The sequence below is a fragment of the Kryptolebias marmoratus genome, linkage group LG14 (genome assembly GCF_001649575.2).
Source record: "Kryptolebias marmoratus isolate JLee-2015 linkage group LG14, ASM164957v2, whole genome shotgun sequence".
Classification (NCBI taxonomy): Eukaryota; Metazoa; Chordata; class Actinopteri; order Cyprinodontiformes; family Rivulidae; genus Kryptolebias; species Kryptolebias marmoratus.
The window spans coordinates 20,647,561-20,670,508 of record NC_051443.1 but is presented as its reverse complement, the minus strand read 5'-3'; the positions used below and the strand labels follow the sequence as shown (position 1 = coordinate 20,670,508).

Below are 22,948 nucleotides of genomic sequence, written 5' to 3'. Positions count from 1 at the left end.
TGTAATCATCAAAATTAAACGAAATAAACATTTGAAATATATGAGTTTGTATGTAATGTATGAATATAATATACAAGTTTCACTTTTTAAATGGAATTACTGAAATCAATCTACTTTTTCATGATATTCTAATTTTATGACCAGCACCTGTAGTGCTTAGAGTATGTGTTGTGCCAGCTACTACCACCCCACATTTTAGGTCAATGTCTATAAAATTGGCTTATGTTTGTATTTTTAAGGTCAGTTGGGTGTGGCAGCCATCGTAAATTCAGTTGACTCCAAAGGTTAATTAGTCATAAAGATCAACCCAATAATTATTTTCTTCAAGTTGCATTAAAATTTGTTCAGTTATTCATGAGATAGTTCGTGGGCAAAACCATTATTGTGCTGCCTTTATGGTGGGCAATAATAGAAAATAACCCCCTTAAACATGTCTGTCCTCCACTGCATTCTATTATTTTAAACTGCTTTGAATTTAACAATATTTATTTGCTTGGAAATAACTGACAGACATTACTTTATATGTAAATGGGAGAGGAAAAGAAGATTAAATGCTTTCATTAATAAATGAATGCTTTTTAGAATAATAACTAAGCAGCAGTCACACACACACACACACACTCTTATATATATATATATATATATATACTCAGATTCAGTCAGTGGCAGCAGATTAGCATTTAAGTGTTTAAACAATTGCCCTACATGAATATTCTCCAGAATATTTCAGCGAAGAAAAGTGACACATACATTTAGAATTCAGATGTCAGATGCAAATCATCTTTAAAGCAATGGTTGGTTTTAAATGGTTTTCACATTGGTTATCTGTAGGTTTAAAACAACTTTGAAGTAATAATTCTAATTTAAGTGAAGCTACTTGGCAATGCAATCATTTCACATGTGAGTAAAAGTAGAACGTCTCTATCCAAATGTGAAAAAATAATTTTCTATGTAATTTAAAACTGTTTATGATCAACTGATTTGTCCTTCTAGCTTGGTTCATATTAATATCCGGTTTATTTTTTGAGTGATTATTAATTATGTAAACCTAGCTAGGTGTTTCCACCCCTAACCTCCAATTAATAGCTTTTTTTTTTTAGCATAATGCCCTTTGACACCCAGTAAGAGTTTCTGTGAAAAGAATACGGCAAAATATGTTCAATATAATTAACCCTAATGGTAGCATACTGATATTGAACAATAACAAATAAATAAAGCTGTTCTCTTGAATTGTAATCTTCTAAAAGCTTTTCAGGGGAGGAAGATAAAAGGTAATGGAAAAGAAAATTAGGAATGCAGAAGGAGAGGAACATTTTTCATCATGTTCAAACAAAAAGGCAAAAACAAAAAAAAATGTCATGACCTGGTAGCAATTATTTTCCCTAAAATTTAAATTTATCCACTTTGTAGAAACACTGCAGACTAAAACTCTGAAAGCCCATACTCTAAAATGATTTAAGTTTTGCTTTCACAGCCATGTAAGCTAGAAAAATGACCTCTCCAAAAATTATGCGAGACAATTGCATTAAAAAATGCATCCATGGGGTGTTTAATCTGCTGTTTTCCTTCTTTCTCTTTGTTTTCCATTTTTCCACAACCTTCCCTACATCCTCCTTTCTCTCCCACTCCTCTTTACGAGCCTGTCAAGCTGTTCCCATGACAACAGTGACTGCTAGCTGTCAGCAGTTACCATAGCAATGAGAAATGATCTATTGGGGTAGGGTGGGTGGATTTGGACCATTTTGTCATTTAAGCGTGTGTATGTGCGTGGTGATGAAATTCCTCAACTTTACTTTGAAGGATTGACACTTCAAACAGCGTCACCCAAAAAAAGTTTTTGTAAAACAAAACAAAAAAAAAAAATCTCCTATCACTACTGTTTGACCTGAATGGCTGTGTACATCACAATGCAAACAAATCTGTTATTCAATACATTTTAAATTAATGGAAAATATGCACTTTAACACTAGTGCAATACTCTTTTCTACAAAGTTTTTCGCTGCTTAAGTACTCAGGTCATGGCTGCACATCAGAAGGTGGAAGCTCTAACAAGATGAGCGGTGTCAGATGACTGGATCAATAAACATATTAGCAAAACTGTCCGCTATTCCTCTGACTGACACACTCACACACACAGTGTAAGAAGCTGCTGACAGCTCTGCTCTGCAAGCATCTTGGAAGATAAATAACCCGCAGCTAGAGCTCTCATCCTATGCTCTCCATGCACACTCGTGCAGTCAGACACACACAAACACACACATTGATATCTAAGCCATCACCTGTCTATCTTAGCTGCTCTGCCTCCCAGCTAGATGTGCTGACTCTTTGGGGGGGAAGCTCAGGACTCCATGGAACGTTTGAGTTCAGCAGCCCAAAAACAGTAACTTTGGGCCAAAATTCTTGGAAAACACAGGAGCCTTTCCTTCTTCCAATAAAAAAACTGCTGCTGATAAATCCAACAAAGGCAAGTGATACAAAGAAAAAAGTACTGAAGATGGAACTAGAAGCACTCCGAGTGTAAACCTCCACCTAGGCTATGGGGTCATTAAAAAAAAGTAAGGTCTGGATGCTGATCTGGTTTCCCACCAAAATTTAATCACTTGTTTTTTTTGACAACCCCAACATTTCCTGAATGAATGAATATTGAGTGCCACCTTGCATGCCAAAAATATTCTGTGCATGCAGATAGCTTTTGGAGTATGTGTTGTGAATGACCCCCAGCTATCACCACACCAATTTTAACCTCAATATCTATAAAATTGAGTTTCAGACATTTTTGTGTTGGTTAAAGTTGATTAGCTGGGGTGGCCATCTTAAATTAGGTTGACTCTATGGCAAGTTATAAATGTAAATTCATAGCTCGCAAAGCTGGCTACGTATCTAACTAGAAAATATTTTGGTTACATTAATCTGAAATTGAAAATTGAAATTGAAATCCATTGTAACATAACAAAAACCCTTTATTAGCATCTTAACTTAAATAAAATGTGGCATTATATCTATTAAAAAAAAATCTATTGTGTTGTACATTGGCCCCATCTACAATATTGCACATATTTATAAACTGCCATTTTTTTCTTTGTTTCTGAAAAAAAAATAAATATGTTTTTAAGAAAATAGGCTGAAATACCCATACCATGCCATTAAAATGACTTCATAATTGTTTTGGTTTCTAGGACACAAAAAGAAAGTGGGCATGCACAAAACAGGCTTCTATGTCTTCTATGTTTGTGAAAAGCTCCATATCTTGCATGCACATGGATACACCAAAAAAGTAGGTTTTTAAAAATCTCTATCTTGGAAAAGATTTCTGAAAATCTTCTTTTCACTCACAAGAAAACTCCATTTGTGTCTTTGTCCGAACTACAAATGTTGCAAAAAAATATTTGTCTAACATGATCCTTTGGGATTGCTTGAGGAAATTTATAAGTTCTTCATCAAGGCAGATGATATTGCACAAACTCTCAGGTAAAAAACAAACAAACTGCATTTTAAGACCTGTTCATCAAAAGTCAAATATGCACTTTGCGGTTGTTAAAAGTTTAATTTTGCTGATACAAGTCATCAGACAGATGATACTCCCTGTCAGTCAGCATGGTGCTGTCAGCAGGACAAGCCTATAATCAAAATTTAAACAAGGCTTCAGTGGATTTCTTTTTTAAACTATTTTTTTATTCTCCAACTGAAATTTTAATCTTGCTCTTCTGTTGTTAATAGCTTTGATATTTGTGTCAACACAGACACAAAAGGGTGATGCTTCTGCTAACCTCAAGATCCAAAGATCACAAGATTACAACAAACACTCACTAACAGCAGATGGAGGTCAACAGAAACCAAAAACTGAAGTGTGTTCACAAAAAACTAAACAGAATACTGGTTTAACAAGGTCGCTGATGGTCAGTAAAGCTGAAGGCCTACAAACATGGAAACCAGTTTAGGCACACATCAGATCTCGGAGTGTAAACTGTGGATGGATGGAAACCAAAGACCATTTCCAAGAGGAAACAATGTTAGAGCCATATGAGCATGTGTGTGTATGGGAGTAAGCAGTAGGATTCTACAGAGGTGGCTTGATAACACTCTCCACTCAGCTGTGTTAATAAAAAACCCACTCTGATGGCTCCTCAATCATTTGAGTGGTTGTGGTTATGCACACACACGTAGATATACACACTGGGACGCCTGTACTATACAAGAAAATAATCAGAATAAGGAGCTAAGATATACGACTACAAGGGGGGAGACGGATCACAAGAGCTGGATTCATTACATGGCCCAAAGAATATGGCTACTTGAAGATAACTGAGCTCAGAAATATTGCATACAATCAATATCAGAACTCATGATCATTTTTTTTACTTAAGATAAATAACTTTTGGATATAATGTACTTCTGCACAAAATCTACATGTTTTTTTTTTCCCAATCACTGGTGAATTTTATCCTTTTGTTTGGTACACACATCTGAAAGAAACATGCTATCTGGAAAAAATAATGATGTGGAGTTCCATAAACACTCTCTGCATTGCATAACAAACAGGAAATCATGGATTTGAAGCTCAAGTAATTTGTCCAACATTCAGTATATGATTTGGGCAAATCCTTTCACAAAGCATTTTGTGTGTGTGTGTGTGTTTTAGCTAAATCTGTAATTTTGTCTCCTTCTTTCTTGAATGAATCAGCTATGCATCTCTGAGAGGAACAGTTTTAAGTAGGACTCATCCTTATTAGAGAATTGTTCAAATAAATTACAAAATAACTCTCGTCTTGAAAAATAAGTTACCCTAAATATTTCTCGACTTTGCATTTTGTGACATCAGCGCTTAACAAAATTAAACAGTTCTCAGATATGAAGGAAAGCAACCCAGGCTAATTCTATATTTAATTAAAAACCACCCTGCATGTTCAGTGATAGAAGTTCGCTGTTCATCCTACTTTCCAATTTAGCATAATCACAAGTAGCCAAAGGTCCTGCACAGCTTTTTATTCTGTGGGAGCTCTTACCTGCCTGCACCTGTAACTGTTTCTGCTTCACCAACATTAAACTGACATTACTGATCCAAACTGTCCTCAGTGTGTTTCATTGTTTAAACCCCCCCTTCTTATGAGAAAAAAGAAAGCAACTTGCAGCTGTATGTAGATGTGAACACGTGAACATAAATAAAAAAGGTTTACCTCAGCTACTCGGATGCTTAGTCTTGCTATAAAAAGTTTAGCTAGTTTTAAAGCATTAGGAACAAACTGAAAGCACATGATAAAACACTGTTTCCTAATTCTGGTCCTGATAATCCCCCCTGCTCTGTTTATTTTATATGGCTTCCTGCTCCAACACACATGATTCAAATAAATAAAACAGCTTGCTATCAAGCTCTGCAGAGGCTTGATAATGACCCATTTATTTGAATCAGGTGAGCTCGAGCAGGCACACATAAAACACGTCAGTTAAACAATTAATTGCTTAGACCTACCCGAGTATAAAGTGTTCCCTTAGTTTTGTCTGCTTACTTTGTTTTGTTTGCGTCGCCTCTCCTTTTGTGTATTTTGTGCAAAGCTAGATTTTTTTTTTTAATTTCCCAAAAGCTATCTGCAGTGAATGTTTGTGCTCAGAATCTGTTTATGCGTGTGAGTTTAACTAAGGGAGGAGAGACGCAGGACAGTGAAAACAATAAAAGGAGCGACAGAAATGAGAGGAAGATGCCTTTTTTTAATAAAAAGCCTTATTAAAATCAGTCTCCAGGATTTTGCAATGTTGTTTGTGGTTATCATTAGTGTGCTCATGTGATTTGTGTGAGGCAATTTGGATTATCTGAGTGAACCATTATGTCTTGACATTCATATAGATGTTCTCATTTAAGTTTGGTCATTATTACTATGAGCTGTTTAAAGAATGCAAGGTCAGCATATCTGCAAGAAAAAAATCTTATAAAACCTTTTTAGACATGATATCTGATCTGTGAAAGCAACAATGTTTGGTCACTGGTCACATTATTTTTGATGGACTTTACAGTTTCATTCAAAGATGCCTGTGAAAGTGACAGAGACCCATAATTCCCATTTTCATGAGAATGAACAGTACATAAAGTACTCCAGTTTGCACAAGAGACAGTTCTCTCAGAACAACTTGTCCTGTCTAAGGATGTGCAGTGATTTTCAAACATTCAAAAATATTCAGCCTAGTTAAAATGGGCGAATTCAAATAATTAATGAGGCTGTCATGACAGTTTTGTTTTTTTTTCCAAACACCAGCAACTGGTAGTGACACGCAGAGTTGTTCCGTAACAGTGCTTTTCCCATCGCAGTGCCTTTATCTACACACCTACCATACACCCCCCCCCCTTCCGAAAAGCATCCACCTCTGCTATTGTAGTTTATTTTGAAAGGATTGCAAAGTGGAACTATGGTCTAAGGTGAGCTCAGCTTTCCTGTCATAATACAGGCATCACCCTCCACACTGATCCATTGAGAAATAAATAGTTAAAATGAATGAAAATAAAGATCCTTAGCTAGCCGATTTAGCAGCAGCAGCATGTTTTTGTACCCAGTCTTTGTTTCATTTGAAGGATTTTCAGGGGCAGGACCAAGGGTGAGTAAACCTTCATTCACCACAAGTCCCAACCGTATGAACATGATTTATTTATTTTAAATCATAAAGCTGCAGCTGCAATTCAAACTTGTCAAGACTGCTTTCTTTGCTTTTAAACAGTGTTGTTGAGCTGATAATTGTGTCTTCAAGCCCTGCATGAAGAAAAAAGGAAATGTGAGAAGAATAAACTGCTGCAAGTTGGTGTTATGTTTTGAGCAGTGGTAGGAGGATGAGAAGAGCATGGGACGGGAATGAGGGGATTGAATATTCAAAGAAAAATCAAACTATTACTGACAAATTTGAAGAGTGTTTTTGTTGCTTAAGCCCCATCAGGGGTCCTGCCATCATAATAATTCAAACTAGCGTGTCATGGGGATACTGGTTGTATAAAACAAGCAAAATAAAATAACCCTTTGTACTGCTTGTTAAAGTCAGTAACACACTCATGAGATTTGTAATGACCATATATTTTATCAACTCAAAAAAACAAGATCTTTTACTCCACCTGATGGAATAATGTTCAGCTTCACTGCTGTCTCCCAGATGAGAGGCTGCATTATCACACAGAGATGCCATTTTCTCATACCATATCAGGACGCTGTGTCATAAAGATTTTTTTTATTTTTATCTAGGACATGCTTTATCGATATAAATGGACTGAACAAAGTAAGCACCGTGCAGTGCGCTCACTTCATTCAACACAATGTAAACATGCTGCCTTGTGTTGAACAAAAAGGGAATTGGACAGGACCAGCTTAAGATATTGATATATAAACTAGCTGAAGATCAAAGACTTTTGATCAGATTTTTCTCCCATTGGCGTTGAGGAAAAATGAGTAGATGCTGCAGCTAATTATCACAGCAAAACCCACATAGAAGAAACCTTTGCACAATCTATTATTTATTTTTCTCCGAATTACTGAATTATTTAGAAATTATTTAGATTCTTCTCAACAGCTGATCATATTTTAAACTAACACACTGATATCTTTGTGCCTGCCTGTTTATAAGGCTTCAAACATTTAAATTTAAGGTACGCTACTAAAAACAATCAGAAGCATAGAAACTCACAAAACAGGTGATTCAGACATGATGTAGACACTATCAGTTGTTTATTATAGAAAGCAGAGCATATCTTAAAGGCTATTATGACTAAATGTTACCCAACACTCACATGTTCAAATAGTGCAAATAGTTTCATACCTTTTAGATCTCAAGGTAAGTTTGATTTGTAGGCAATCATTTATTTCAAGCTTTGTTGTATTGAACTTTGTGACTGGTAACATATCCATCTTTACTTGTAGCTCTGTAATAAACATGCAGTTTTATCAATTTTCTATAAACTGCAACATTTTTCAATTACACACTCATATTTTACTTAACTTACATTCTCACTAAGTCACACAATAATTTCCGTACAAGTAGTAACTTCCCAGGACATAATGAGATGAAACTAAACTGGCAGGAAAATGTATTAGATGCACTCTGCATGATTGCTCTCAGTCAGTGCAATTAAAGAGCAGCATAAATGACGACTGCACAGAGGAGGTCATTTCAGCATCAGTCAGAGTACAATTTTTATTTTCTGGATATGGTTGCATTAATCTACTCATGGTTCATTAAATTTTGCCATTCTGAAATGATCTTGTGTCCCTTGCGCCGCTAAAAGAATTTAAATTGCATGGCTTCTCCTTGGGGTATCACGTTCCCAACAGACCACCTGGACAGATACCAGCGAGATGACGCTCTCTGTCAAATGGAAATTAAAGCAACACAAAGGACAGAAGCTGCAGCTGAGCACCATCAACAACACTCAAGTAGCCAGAATTACAGAAAAAGAAGCCTCATCAAATCTTACCTGGCATTTATATGACAGTTACCAAAAGTAAAAAAGGTAAAAAACTTCCTTTGGGTCATAGATTGCCCCGACAGTCGTCATAGCAACCAATAAATTACAGAGAACACTGCTCTAATTTTAAATTAAAGGTCGAACATTCCTTAAAGCTGCCTTTCGTGTTAGAGTTTTAACTCAAGATGGCCACCCCAGCCATCTGCCACAGGCACATTTCGCAATATGTGCTCAGAGTATGTGTTAAGGGCGATTCTCAGCTACTGCCACATAAACTTTACACCAGCTGTAATGTTGAGTAAGTTATAGCCATTGTTGTGTTGATCAATTAGTTGTGGCAGCCATCTTGATATAGACTGACTCCACTGATTCCGATGATACCTCCAAGTATTCCATTCTGAAAGTTTCATTAAAATCTGTCCAGTGGTTCATGATTTAATTTTTAATTTAATTTTAAATGAAATAGTTTCAGCACAACAGATAGCCCTCACAGTGTGCTTTTAGGATGATTGTCAGCGACTACAACACTAACCTTTAACTCAATATCAGTACAACTGATTGAGTTATAGCCATTTTTGTATTAACTAAAGTTGATTAGCTTGGTGGCAATCTTAAATTGGAGTGACTCCTAAAGTTAATCAGTTGTAGATGTTCATTAAAAAAATCACTTTTGAGAGTTCCATTAAAATCACTCTAGTGGATCATGAGATATTTTTACTAATGGCACAGACAAAAAACACACACGCATTGGCAAAAACGCTGCTCTGCCGTTACTTTTGGTGGTGGGCAATAAAAAGAAAATCCAAATCAAGTTTAAAAACTGCAATATAGCCTGGCCTGAAAGCAAAGAAAATATTTGCTTGTAGTTCTTTAATTAAATCATTCAAGTGCTGTTTCAAAAACTGCTTGATACTCAGAAGAATAAAACTTTAGAATACAACACAAGAGGCATGTGACATAATTAAAAACTAACTATTTATAGAATCATTCCTGGTGAGTGAAGCTTCACTGCTGCTCTGCTCACATGAAAAATCAAGTTTCTATAGTTTTGACATATGGGAAAACAATGATATGGCAAGCAGAGGGACTACTTCACTTAGAGCTGGAAAACACAAAACTAGTACAGAGATGTCTGGTTTTTTTCTTCCACGTATTCAACCTGGGGACTAATCAGCATTAAACCAGACATGCTGTTGGAGAGCAGCAGAGCTAAACCTAAGGCTCAGGACTTTCTACAGACACATGCAGGGATGCTGGAGCCACAGGACGATAATGCAGAGCTTTTTCCCTGCAGGCCTGTGCAGTTTCTGTCATACCTGGCATTTCATTTAGCACACCCGGCATTAGTTCAAGCCCTGAAGTCTTTCTCTTGGATTCCTCTCCTGCATGAGTCTCTGACTGCACAGATGCAATGTGATTTTGTTCCATCCTCCACACGGCTTCTGAGCCCATCAGAAGCACTTCTGAGACACACTGTCTCATCTGCCAGATTGAGAATACTTGCTGATTTGATTTCCTTGAGTTCAGTCGTTCTACCGTGGGTAAAAAAAAAAAACCCAATGTGGGTAATAGCTTTTACTTTATTTTTAACTGTGCAAACCAATTTGCTCCACTTCACTCTCATTTGGCTTAGGCTGTAATGGTACTTTTTTTGGTAAAATAAATTTATTCATGGTTATATATAGACCTGTACAACTGACATCTTCTCAGCTTAGTAATAAGAATGAAGTTGGATAAAAAAAATAAAAAAAAATCTAACATACAAATAACAAAAGAACAAAAAGGTTAAAGGCCTTGTAGCTGTGTGGGTCAAACCTTGAAAAAAACATTAAGCATAATTTCATGCGTTATCTTGAGATGTCACGCTCAGAATAAGTGTTGTGAATGATTCTCAGCTACTATGACATCAAATGTTCGCTCATTATCTGTAAAATTGACTGAATTATAGCCAATTTGTGTTTTCTAAGGTCAGTTGGTTCTGGCAGTCATCTTGACATGGGTTGCCTCCAAAAGTGAATCAGTTGTAGAAGTACATCCACTGATTATTTCTGAAAAGTTTCATTTAAATCCCTCCAGTGAGATGTTTTGCTGACAGAAAGAGTTGACTCCAAATAGTAAACAGTAACATTTAAATAAAGATCTTGTACAATCTGTCAGTGCTGAGAATATGTGCTGGGAATCAGTCTCAGCTACAAGCACATCATATTTTAGGTCAATATCTGTAAAATAGTTATAGCCATTTATTTTTGTTGTTTTCTATGGTCAGTTGGCTGTGTCAACTAAATTGATTCAGGATGACGCCAAAAGTTGATTAATTGTAAATGTGCATTCAATGATTATTTTCCAAAGGTTTCATTAAAATGTATCCAGTGGTTCATTAGACATTTTGGTAACAGGCACAGAAACGCAAGCAAAAACAGCAGCAGGGGATAAAATTCATGTCAATGCATTTTTACTACATGTAAGCAATTCTATTCTGCAGGAAAAAAAACTAAAAAAAAACTAAACAACAGACATTGCAAACATTTCTTCAAATTTTCCCTACGGACTTCACCATTTTTCTGCAAGGATCCTCTTTTACTGTAATACACCAATATTGTTCAGCACATGCAGCCATTCATTCAGTGGAGGTTTAGTGTCTCCATCTATTCATTTTAATGACTGACAGTTGAGAAAGGACACTAATGCCTGCTGGTGAGTGCTCAGATTATCTGAAACAGCCGAGGCCCACAGCTGTCAGAGCAAGCATTTGTTTCACTTCTCTGCCTGACAAAAATGAAATAAAATAATCTACTAGTTGGTTGGTTTTGCAACCCTAATGACCCTTTAAAGGTGCAGTCACACAAAAAATGCCAGTGATGAGCTTGTTACTGCAATAATGTCCTTGTGTGCGTGCACTTTGCTCCTACCTTGCGGCCATCGCTCGCATGGCAGTTGACGTTGAGCGGTGTAAGCAAGGCCATTAGCTTCTCCTCGTTTCCACTCCTGAAAAATGTGCACACACCAACCCACATTAGACAGAAAATAATCGCTACCATAGAGGATTAGTAACGAAACAAGAAGGGGGGTAATATGAGGGAAGATGTGATAAGAAGCTTGAAGCTATAGGGGGAAAGGCCTGAGAAATTTTTATCTGCTGTGGAACAGAATCACAGAAATGTATTTAGGGAATGGTTTGAAGGAAAATCTACGCCTGTTTTCTTTTTAACAGCTAGCTCTAGCTGCAGAGGTGGTGAGATTTGGTTTTTATTGTAGATCTGTGCTTTCTGGTTCTAGGCTCACTGCCCTGACATTGGATGAACACTGGGAAGAGTTACCAAAGCAACATCCAATCCAACCATCATCCCTCTGACAACCATAAAAGAAGAAGTTGTCAGGTGGCTTAAAAAAGGACTATTGTCCTATTTCTTTATGTTTGTCTGCTCTCAGACTCTTCTTTTTATTTCTGCTTTTAGATGGGACTTAGCCTTCCTTCTTCTTTTTTCAAATTTTTTCACAATGCAAAATAAAAAAGACATACAAGTTTGAGCTGTCTCGTATGCCTCATACTTTTCGACTCATGCTTTTCCACCTCATTATGATAACTCCTATTCCTATCTCTTTTGTCCTTCTATACCTTTATACTTCCTCTTGCATCCTTTACCCAAATCATTGTCATCTTCTTAATGATCACGCTTTCTTCCAATTCCAAACATCCTCACAGTCTAACCGCAGTGGTGTTGTTAGACCTGCAGCTGTCATCAAATACAAAAGCAACTTTATTGTGTTGCAGACAACATCATTTAAAACCAGATGGATGGATGGATGCATTATTGGCTCACCCACTTTTACCTCTGCTTTTTATCTTATTAAAGTTTCCCAAACTATGTAAGTTGTATGTTAATGACTTAAAAATAAAATTACACAACAGGATTTTGATGTTTCCTACTATTATTTTAGCAATAATTTAAATAGAAGGTGAAAAGGTACTAAGATAATGTATGGTATAAGAAAAAAATGTGTTTGTTTCCACTTTAGTAATATGATTTCAAGCATAGTGTATTTTCCATTTTAACCATTAGCTGCCATATGTGTTAACAAATATTTTTCAAAGTACTCAGAGCATCTACATTTCTCACAAGCCATTCATACTTATTGCACTTTCTACACTCAGTATTTCAATAAGCTTATATGGACCATAATAAAACAGAGCAATAACTATTATAATTGAAATGAATAACCATAACACTAAATTAACAAAAAGGAAATGCGTACGAATAACTTAGGTGATAAGCCAGTCGTAGGCTCAGCTGTGAGACAGCCACACAGGATTTACAGTCTACAAAAAAAAAACAACCCTCTGACCCCATAATACTCTGGGGTGCTTCTATGCTAAACCAGCTGCTCCCTTATGTGTGTGTTTGTGTGTTTGTGTGCACTAGCGAGGCTGGAAGAGGGAGGGGAGGGGTTCTGTTGAGGCATCGAGCGCTCAGCCACCCACACACACTTCCAAAAAGAGAGAGCTGTTCCACTTCCACATGCAAAAGCAGGAAAAACACAAACACACAGCCCACATCAACTGCCTGCAACCAAAAAAAAAAAAAAAGAAATTCAAAAATGTGCAAGTATCTCTGGCCCACAAGTACGGTACTGAGCTTTCAGAGAGCTGATATTCTGGACCAGTGTGGGAGATGAGTGTGTTTAGGTGTGTTCATGCCAGGGGAGGAAAATATATAATCATTTAAAACATAAGGAGACCAAAAAATAAATAAATAACATGGATTAGAAGAAGCTTAATAAACCAGAGATTAGGATAAAAATATAAACACAAGGGTGAAAGCGCTACAAAAAAAAAAGAAAACAGACAAAGGAGGGGCAATAAAGGCACAAGGTGAACAAGGGAGAGAAAACAAGGGGAGTCACAAAGTAGGAAGAAGGTTTGAAAAGAAGAGAAGAAAGAAACAAAATGAAAACAAAGACCATGCAGAGTCTGGTACTCACCTTGCTGCCTCCAGCAGTTCATCCTTCTTGTATTCACCTAGATGGTTACAAAAGATCATGGTGTCAGGCAAGTGGCTACTAACACACATCAACCACACAGAGACACACATGATCCAGCAGACAGAACAAACATGGAAAGACCCACACACTATCTACAGAGGGAAGACACCATCTTCCTCTGTATCTAACCCCCTCCTCTCCTACTCTTTCTCTGCCATTCTCACTCAGCGCGCACCCCTCTGGCTACGGTTGCCGTGACGATGTGTTGCCGGCAGCGACCACAGCACGTTCATTGTCTGGGCGACGAGCGGCGGGCTGGCACGCGCTCTTCCTCTATCTGTCCGTGTGTCCGTGCATCCCTCCCTCCTTCAGCGCGTTGGTCTCGAGCGTCTCGACCGCTGCCCGGGCTGCGTCCCATCGTCTGTTCTCAATCACCGTCTCCGTCTCTTCCTCCCTCCTGCTTCTCCTGTATTCGTTTACCTTTGTTTTTCTTCTCTGGACTCAGGGGGCGCAGTTGCCATTAAAAAAAAAAAAAAAAAGAAGAAGCTATAGAAATAAACAAACCCCTCCCCCTATCTTCGTCACCCTCTCTCCAGCTCCCTCTCCATCTATCGGTCTTGCTCCCTGCTGCTACAGTCACAACAAATACACCTTTGGATATGAGTCTCCTCTGCCTGGGACACAAACATGGGTGATGGGGACATGAGTCTTTTACATTCACTTTTACATTTGGAAAATGGTCTTTTGAGATTCCCATACTGGTCTTTCTTTAATAATACTAAAACTTTAACTGGCTTAAAAAGAAATCAACAAATGGTGAAAATATTGTACATAACTATATGACTATTAATACCTGATTGAAAAAATGTAATAATTTTGTTGTTTTTTTTTACTTGGATTAACCAACCATTGTTTGAATAAAAAAAAAAAAAAAATTTGAGTTTGCAGCCACACCCTGAGAGGACCAAAACAAACAAACAAAAAAAAAAAAATAGGAAGAAAAAACTGACCAGAAAGTGAAATTTTCTCAGTGAACAAAAAAAAAAAAAAAAAATTGAAGCCTATTGTGCATGGGGAACCAAAAATGAGACAATCCAATTCAACACATTCTATATCAATAAGTAATTATATAAAACCATTCCTTGAAAATTAAAAATTAAAATACATACATTTATATTTTAACAACTGCATAAGTGAATACATTTTCTATTAATGAACTGAAATATTTAACAAGAACTGAGCGAGTAGTTTCAAAGTAATATCAATACTTTGGAAATTTATTGCAATACACAATATATCTTCACAGTTTTACATGTGCTTTAAATCACTAAATTAATGATAAATATACCAGTATATTGTATAAAAAGCATCTATGCGACAATTCAGATACTTTTAAAAGCCTTTTTTTCTTTTTTGCATGTAGAAGGTGATCCCAATTAATTTAAGAACTTTTTAGACTTTGGGCTATTTTAAAATCTGCTGAAAGCTCATCTTTTTTCATTAGTAGAGCTTGACATGCAATCTGATTGTATTTTTAAAGTAAAAAAATAATATTTTCTTTATCTTTTTGACTTTTTGAAATTGTTTAATTGACTTATTTTATCTGAGTCACTTCTTTTTTTGTTTTACTTCAGTTTTGGTTTGTGTCTTTTTAAATGTGCTTTATGAATCCATTAATATTGACATTGACAAAATGCTAATGAACTTAAATGTGTTAAACTCAGGCAGCTGAATTCATAGCCTCTTTATTCTTGTTTTAGTGGCCTGATTTTAAAGACCTTCAACAAAATCAGCTCCGTGCAGCAAACGTGCAGCAAATAAATGTGAGCATAATAGGAAATCCTCAGGAACGCACACGCAAATGACATCAAATGCTTAAAATGAAAATTTTCTAATTATTTTTTCTTTTGCAAAGATCGTTGAAAAACCAATGAGCCTAAACACCTTCACAAGTTCCTAACTACCACTGCAACTTCCATGAAAAGTGAATTAAGGGCTTATTCAAAAACATGGGAATGATATTACAGAGATCTCCAGCTCATCTTAGAGGCCTGCTATAGTCTCAGTGAGAGTTATAAAACTGAAATAAAGGAGTCAAAGGAAGACGGTGAGGTACTGCAATACAATTAATTGGAAAGAGGACAAAGAGGATGAGCTGGGTGTCCATTGAGCAGACGAAGGGTGGGGGTCGGGTGAGCCCCAAAGAAGCAAGGTTACAGGGAAGGAAAAGGGAGGAGGAGAAAGGAACAAAGGATTTGTAGATGAAAGAGAGAAGGGATGATTAGGGATCTGGAAAGTGACATGCATGGATTTGACACAGTATAATTGGTGTTACAGAAGCTGGGGTGGAACAGGGAGAAGAATAATGAAAAGGAAACAGAGAGGTAGAAACAAACAGAGCAAGTCAGAAATATAAATTAAAAGAAAGACATGCAAAATTTTGGAGAGGTCAAGAAATTAGATGTGAATTCTGAACCAACTTTAATTAAGAGACAAATACAGATTTTCATAACAGGTCTGAAGTCTCAGTCCTCCTGGCAAGGTGCATTAGGTTAATATCCAAAACATTACCATCACCATTAATGATGCTTCCTGAGCATCATTAACATCCATCTGACATTTTCTTTATCTGTTGAAGTGTATCCCCACAGTATAAACAACACAAATGCTTTAAATATTCAAAATGTACCAATATATTTTATTGGTAAACAAATTCATGAAGGCATATGATCTTCTGCTCCTCAGAGGAAGTAATCATAGTTAGTTTTAAAATACATAAATATATCAAGATTTAAGTTTTAACTTGAGGCTTATACAACTTATTGCATTTTCAACTTTATTTGTTAAAAAATATGGGCTGTAAAAAGATGTTTACTGCCTAAAAAAGGTAATATCTACATTGTATGTATTTTCCAACATGGTGCCGCTTTTGTGATTATAAACATTGTTTTATGTTACAAAAACGTTCACTTGCTTTGTGACATTGCAAACTATTCACCAAAGTTTATGGGCATAGAAAAGTGTATTGTGTAACCATTTAATTGCTGCAGAAACTACCAAACAATTTCCATCATTTCTATCAAAATGTTCACAGACTGTCAGAAGATCAATGCATTGAGCTTTGTTTGCTGAGAAACAGGAACACAACCTTATTATGGGACACCATTTGATAAGGACTTTAAGACAACCCAGCAAAAGGCCTACTGAAAGAGAGGTTTTATTGCAGTCTAAGAGGATAAGCAGCATTTTAAAATTACTTCTCAGAAAAGAAATCAAAGCCAAACATTTGCGGACTCCAGTTTCTGAGAAAAACAAATAAATTAAATGACCGATTATATAAATATATAAAATGTCAATCTGTTACAAATAATCTAGCTAGAAAAATTAATATATATATATTTTTTTTCTTTCATTTATACAGTCTCCTTTGTTTGCTTTCCTAGTCTAAAAAGACATTTAAATATGTTTGTATATATTGTTTGGCTGCATGTAAACATTCAGGGAGGTAAATTACCTGCAATTATTTGATGCTAAACACAGCAAAATGTACGTATGAATGCATCTGAGTGTGTAAGTGTGTGTATATGATGCTGACAGTCATGCTGACTCCAAACAGAAGAGACAAGGACACGCTAAAGCTCAGGACTGGACAGCTGCCTCCTGAATGATGATAGTGTGTGTGTTTGTGTGTGTACCACTCCCTTGGCAAGATGCTGTAGACACCAGTGATCATTATTTGAATTCCAATTGTTGTGTGCTGGGGAAGATGCACATTTTTTCTCACAGGTTTCTGTTTGTGATCGTGCAAAGGTGAGTTGCAAGTCAATGTCAAACGGTGAAAGTCGTACATCTTTAACACGCAACAAGGGCTCTGTATACTGTGTCCACTAAGTGGCTAAGATAGAACAGATGATGCTGACTGGGCCATGAGTCGCCTCAGTGCCTAGCTGTCTGCTTGTGTGTGTGTGTTAGTGTGTGTTTAAATCAAGTATTCTAGAAGCAGTTTATCTGCTGTTACGCAACAACCGGCTTTGAGTCAGGAGTTGTCAGATTCACTTATTGCCACAGTAAGGTCACAAATGCTCAAGTCATAAGTGGATCTGTAAGACCCATCAAAGAAGGGGAAATAAATAAATAAATGGGAGGTAAACTGAAATTTATAAAAGATTGTTGTTTGAGCACTTTGCTGGCTGGCATGGTTTATTTCATAAACACTCACCCCCTTACACTTTTTGATTAATCGCTCCACAAAGTGCACCAAAGAAAGCTGCCCTGGATTAATAATGTATTTTTGGCCACCCACTCTACCCTCTCATTTGGATGTAAATGCAGGTAGCCAATATAAATCAGAAGACATGATCTATCACAGCACAACAGCTAAGTCAACTGAGCAAAACCTTTTTTTTTCTCCTTTCTTTTGTACAGAAATCATTCTAGGCAGAATACCTTTGGGTGCAGCCAGAAAGGCAAAAGTATCTAAAAGTGGGGTGCACAGTAAGGACAGTTTAGGTGAGCACGAGTAGTAAAACAGTCACCAACACAGTCCAAAAACTGAAACTGAACTGAAAGTGGACTTTTCTACAAGGTAATGAGTATATTAGAAAATCCACCTAACATGTCTTAAGAAGAAACTAAGTGTTGCTAAATTACTTCAAATAAAACTTATGGAAGAGCACTTAAAATATGTAGAATTGCACATAAAAACATAAAATACATTGCATTTGTATGAAATATGAGTAAAACCCTTAGCAAACTAATATCACAGTCTGATGACAAAACTATAGTTATTTCTTGAGAATAGGACACCATTTAGAGACAAGTGTGTACTTGCTGTATTCATAGATGTTTCTGATGTTTTAATTAACCAACTAATTGAACACAAGTATTCCTCTGAGGAAAACTGGATGTCGAAGATCAAGTTGACCAAAATAAATTTTATTGCGTGACTCTGACTTGCGTGCCTCACTCAAAGGAGCGCCATGATGATCTAATTTTATTCATGGCCATTTGTCCACATCAAACTTTGTTGTCGTTGTTGTTTTTAGTCCTCCGTGCTCCAACCTTATTTCTTTTTATTTGTTTGATCAACAGAGAACAGTCAGTCCTAATGTTTCGTAGCTTTCTTAGGCAAATATTCCTCTTTAAAGAATGTGTTTAGTATTTCTCAAAGGGTACTACTTGTCTACTTGACAAAGCACACAAAAACAGCAACTTCTATGAGTTACATCCTTTTTAACATTACTATATACACACAATACAGTACATACCTGAACAATAAGAAACATGTGGCTTGAGCAGACAAGATTTGTGACTAATTTGTCAGGAAAAGGATGTAGTTGCTACAGTCGTGTGAACTGACAAAATTCTTGTTCAGATTCTATTTTAATCCTTTTAAATGTCTAAAAAGGTCTAGAACTGAATGTTTTGCTCAGTAAATCCTTTTTGTCTGAGCCCACTTGTAATTTTTTTTCACGTCAACTATAATTATTTTTTCCTCTACTAAGTAACCTTCTCAAAACTAACAATGCAGAGAATACTTTGAAACAGCACTAACAGGAAACTTGCCATCATGCCTAAAAAAAACAAAAAACAAATATGAAGACTGCCTCGTTATCTGCTGGTTAAACAAATGCGAAGAAATTAGGCTGTAGCACGAAACCATCCTTTACAAGCAAAGGACCATAAACAACAACAAAGTTTGCCATAGATAAAATTAGATCTTCATGTAGCTTCCCTGAGTGAGGCACGCAAGTCAGAGTCACGCAATAAAACAGATATTTGTTTTTTAATTTCAGCTTGTTTTTCTACATCCGATTCTTAGAAGTTCATTAACCCAAGAGACCAGCCCACACAACTCAACACAATGAGTCATCATGATTGAGCTGTTCAGCAGATTTAACAAATAATTACTGTCTACTGTCAAAAGGCGGGCAGTGATGTTTTTGCCCATGTCTGTGTGTTTGTATGTCTGACTGTGACCAAAATATCTCATGAACCGCTGAATGAATTTTAATGAAAAATGCAGAAAGTAATGATTGGATGTACACCTGCATTTAATCACCTTTTGGAGTAAACTGGATTTAAGATGGCTGTCATGGCTAACGAACCTTAGCAAATACAAAAATGTCGATGTTTTGGGGACAATTCAATTCAGGATGGCCATCACCACTACCCAACATTAGCCAATACAAAAAGGACATTACCTCAGTTAGTTTTACTCATATTGAAGTAAAAATTGATGAGGTAGAGCTGAGAGTAATTTAAAAGACATACTCTGAGTGTGACATTTCACAATACCACACTGGATCGGGCATAACGTTATTTCTCAGCATAAGACTATCCCAGTCCAAAACTCTGGCATGAAAAGTGGCTGATGATGATTTGCATTCCTTCAAGAGATGCTATGCCTTTAATTTTATTCAGCCTTCTTTTAACTAATCACATTTTTCCAATTTTACATTGTAGTTGATCAATATTTCTACTTGATCCTACTTAAAATAACTGAAAGAGTAATTACTCTGAAGGTCCTTTAATGAGAGTAAGTAATGTCAAAAACATTTTTTTTACCATTGTGGTATGAAGACTTGTTTACTCAAGCGCTTGTTTTGATTTTCCTACCGTATGTAAGTCTTCTAAACACGAGTGTGGAGGGGTTCAGTTCATTAACCAAATTCTGTCAGTGTGCTTTTGCATAGTGGCCTACTGCCTTTCACTCTGTATTGTGATGCTGTGTAGTCATGTGGGAAACGAGGCAATTTCAGCTGCAGGAAAACAGTCCAAATGGGGTGAGTGAACCCTGGAAGTGCATCACATACACACTAAATAAAAAATATATTATTTTTGTTTTGCTTCTCTAGCTAGGTCATTCTTTTTCTTCCCATAGGTCTGAAGATAGCAAAAGGAAATATGTGTGTGTGTGTGTGTGTGTGTGTGTGTGTGTGTGTGTGTGTGTGTGTGTGTAAGAGACTGAGTGTCTGAGAGGAAATAAGGATCGAGACCATTCATCACAGGGGAACAATCGAACAGCAGTCATCATGGTAATCAATGAGTATGTCTCAGATAAGGAGCTGAAAAGCTACACTTGGCTTTTGTAGCCAGAGAAACTCACTTTCTCTCTCCCACACACACTCTAAGGTGCACATAAGGTGTGAGACTGGCTTTGCTAATGCGTGCATTACCAGGACCAATCCTTCAGAGCAACTACAGCAGCTCTTTGTCTGCATGATTAGGCTGCTCCTATTCACACTGTTCTGTGCTCCCTTCTCTTTTAGGCTTTTTTCTTCTTCTTCTTCTTCTTGCATTCACTGTAGGTCGCACCAATTCATCTCTCTGTTTGTCACCCAACCCTAGAAGCATCTTCATATTTTTCCTTTCAGGTTTTCTTTCTTCCCTGTCCTTCTATTTATTTATTTATTTTTTGGTTCTTTTTATTCACTTTGTCTTTTTCTTCACCGACACCCTCTCCATCTCCCAGATGTCGTTCTTCTCTCCAAAATATCAGATCATTTTCCACCAGCTCTTGTGAAAGCATGCAGGCTATGTTAAATCTACCAGCTCACTCCGGACAGCTTCTCAAATAAAACAATTTCTTTCTCACATTATTTACAATGGAGAAGGGTTTGCTGAGAGCAAAACTTAACATCCCAGCACACCAGGAGCAACCCCTAATGCAGGGACAAAAACACAGTTTATATTAAGTTACATTATATATACTTTATTTTCCTTTTTGCTGAAATCACACAGCAACAGAAGGTGATTCTATTGAGTGCTGCTCGTCTGAGAAGCAGCGCAAGGTGGACAAGTCCTAATTGATTCCAAGGGATGAAAACCTGTCTGGCAGCAGAAAAAATTAGATTAGTAGCAGTTCCAGCTGTGACAAAATGACAGGGATACCATAGTAAAATGAATGAAAGCCATTTTATACTCTGACTCATTTTTTTCCTGCCCGTCTCAAATCAGCATATCCTAGCAGCCATTTTTTTTTCTCCTGGTAGAAGCTTATTATTGCTGTCTGCAACTCATTCCACAGCACAAAAATATAACTGTGACAAGTCGAGAGGCTGGATTCATGACCAAAGAAAGAAAAAAACATTGTTTAAAGTTGTTTAATTCTGCATATTTATGAAGCTGAAGTTTTTCTGTTGCCCAGTGCATGTTTAAGAAAATTCCATGTAATTTGTTTGCTTGCTTGGAATATATATATATATATATATGTGTGTGCTTTACTGCTTTTTTTCCTAACCCCTATTTAACTGATACTGACTGTACTTAACTGGACTGGATTGAACTGGAATGAGTATGAATTGTAACTGGATTTGATTTTAAGTCTGACTTTTAGATTGAATTATGACTTGACTGAACTGGATTATACTGAAATCAATTAAATTTAAGTGATGTATTCATAGGATGTACATCCCTACAACTGAATAATGAACCAGATTCAAGATTGCCGCCACAACCAACTGACCTTCAGAAAGCAAAAAAATTACAATTACTTTGGCAAATAGCATATCAATTTTTCAGTTGCGCTAAAATTTGTGTGGTTGAAAACAGTCATTCACAACATACTGACCAGGCGCTACTCATTGTGCAAGATCTTTGCTTAAAACTTCAACAACAGCTTTTGGAGTTAATACTGTTTCTCTCTGCAAAATATCCCTTAAATCACTAGTAAGTAACACAGCCTATTAATAAAGCAGTAACTATGAATGTGGAATGTGGAAATTGGTGTTTAAAATAAACTCAGCAGGGAGCTGATTCCAGAATAGGGAAGCCTGAAAACTAAAGGTTTTCCCTCCCAGTCTAGTTTTAGAGATTCTTGGAACGACTAAGGAACCCGCAAAGCTAAGAGTTAAGTGTTCTAGTTAGGCTGAAAAGGACAATTAACTGCTTTAAATATGTTTGAGCTAGGCCATTCAGTGCTTTAAATGTAATGAGGTGGATTTTATTGTGGTACTGAGGTAAAATTTGATGTGATAGTAGCTGAAAATTCCCCTACAATACATACTCCGAGCATGACATCTCACAGTGTTGTATGAGACTGTGGATAACATTATATTCAATTTTTTACTAAAATGGCTATAACTCCATCATTTCTCAACACAAAATGGTCTTAGCTTAAAACTCTGACTTGAAAGGCAGCAAGCATTATGCAATCCTTCAAAGAGTATAAATGCACAGCTGGATGTGGAGGAGAGAGCTCATACCATGTAATGATCCATGATTTCACTCAGGACTGACCCAAACGGACTATGGTCGCAAGAAAAGAGAAGAAAAATTTTAAATAAAATCAAACTATGGATACTTTTTGGTGCCTCCAATGACAATGACAACTTGTGTTCAAGACCTTTGAATTCTCCTGAAATCTTTAGGATTCCATTGTTGAGAAGTTGACATTTATGGAAGACTAATTGTTTAATTTAGGAAAAATCATATTATCAAAGATGACAAGGTTGGAAAAAAAAGCATAAAGAAAAAAAACCATTTCAGAATTTAAAGATGAGGCCACTGAAGAGCAGGTGGGCTGCTGCTTTGGTT

The 22,948-nt window shown here is 36.6% G+C and overlaps 1 protein-coding gene across 1 annotated transcript in view; it reads right to left on the bottom strand.

Moving 5' to 3' along the window:
• Positions 1 to 22,948, bottom strand: part of LOC108232644 (poly [ADP-ribose] polymerase tankyrase-1) — a 77,663-nt gene that overhangs the window by 36,634 nt on the left and 18,081 nt on the right. Inside the window, exons 5-6 of the mRNA XM_017410561.2 lie at positions 13,412 to 13,448; positions 11,341 to 11,416 (exon numbers count right to left, since the gene is read on the bottom strand). Of these exons, the coding sequence (XP_017266050.1) occupies positions 11,341 to 11,416; positions 13,412 to 13,448 (113 nt within the window). The remainder of the gene's footprint in view (positions 1 to 11,340; positions 11,417 to 13,411; positions 13,449 to 22,948) is intronic.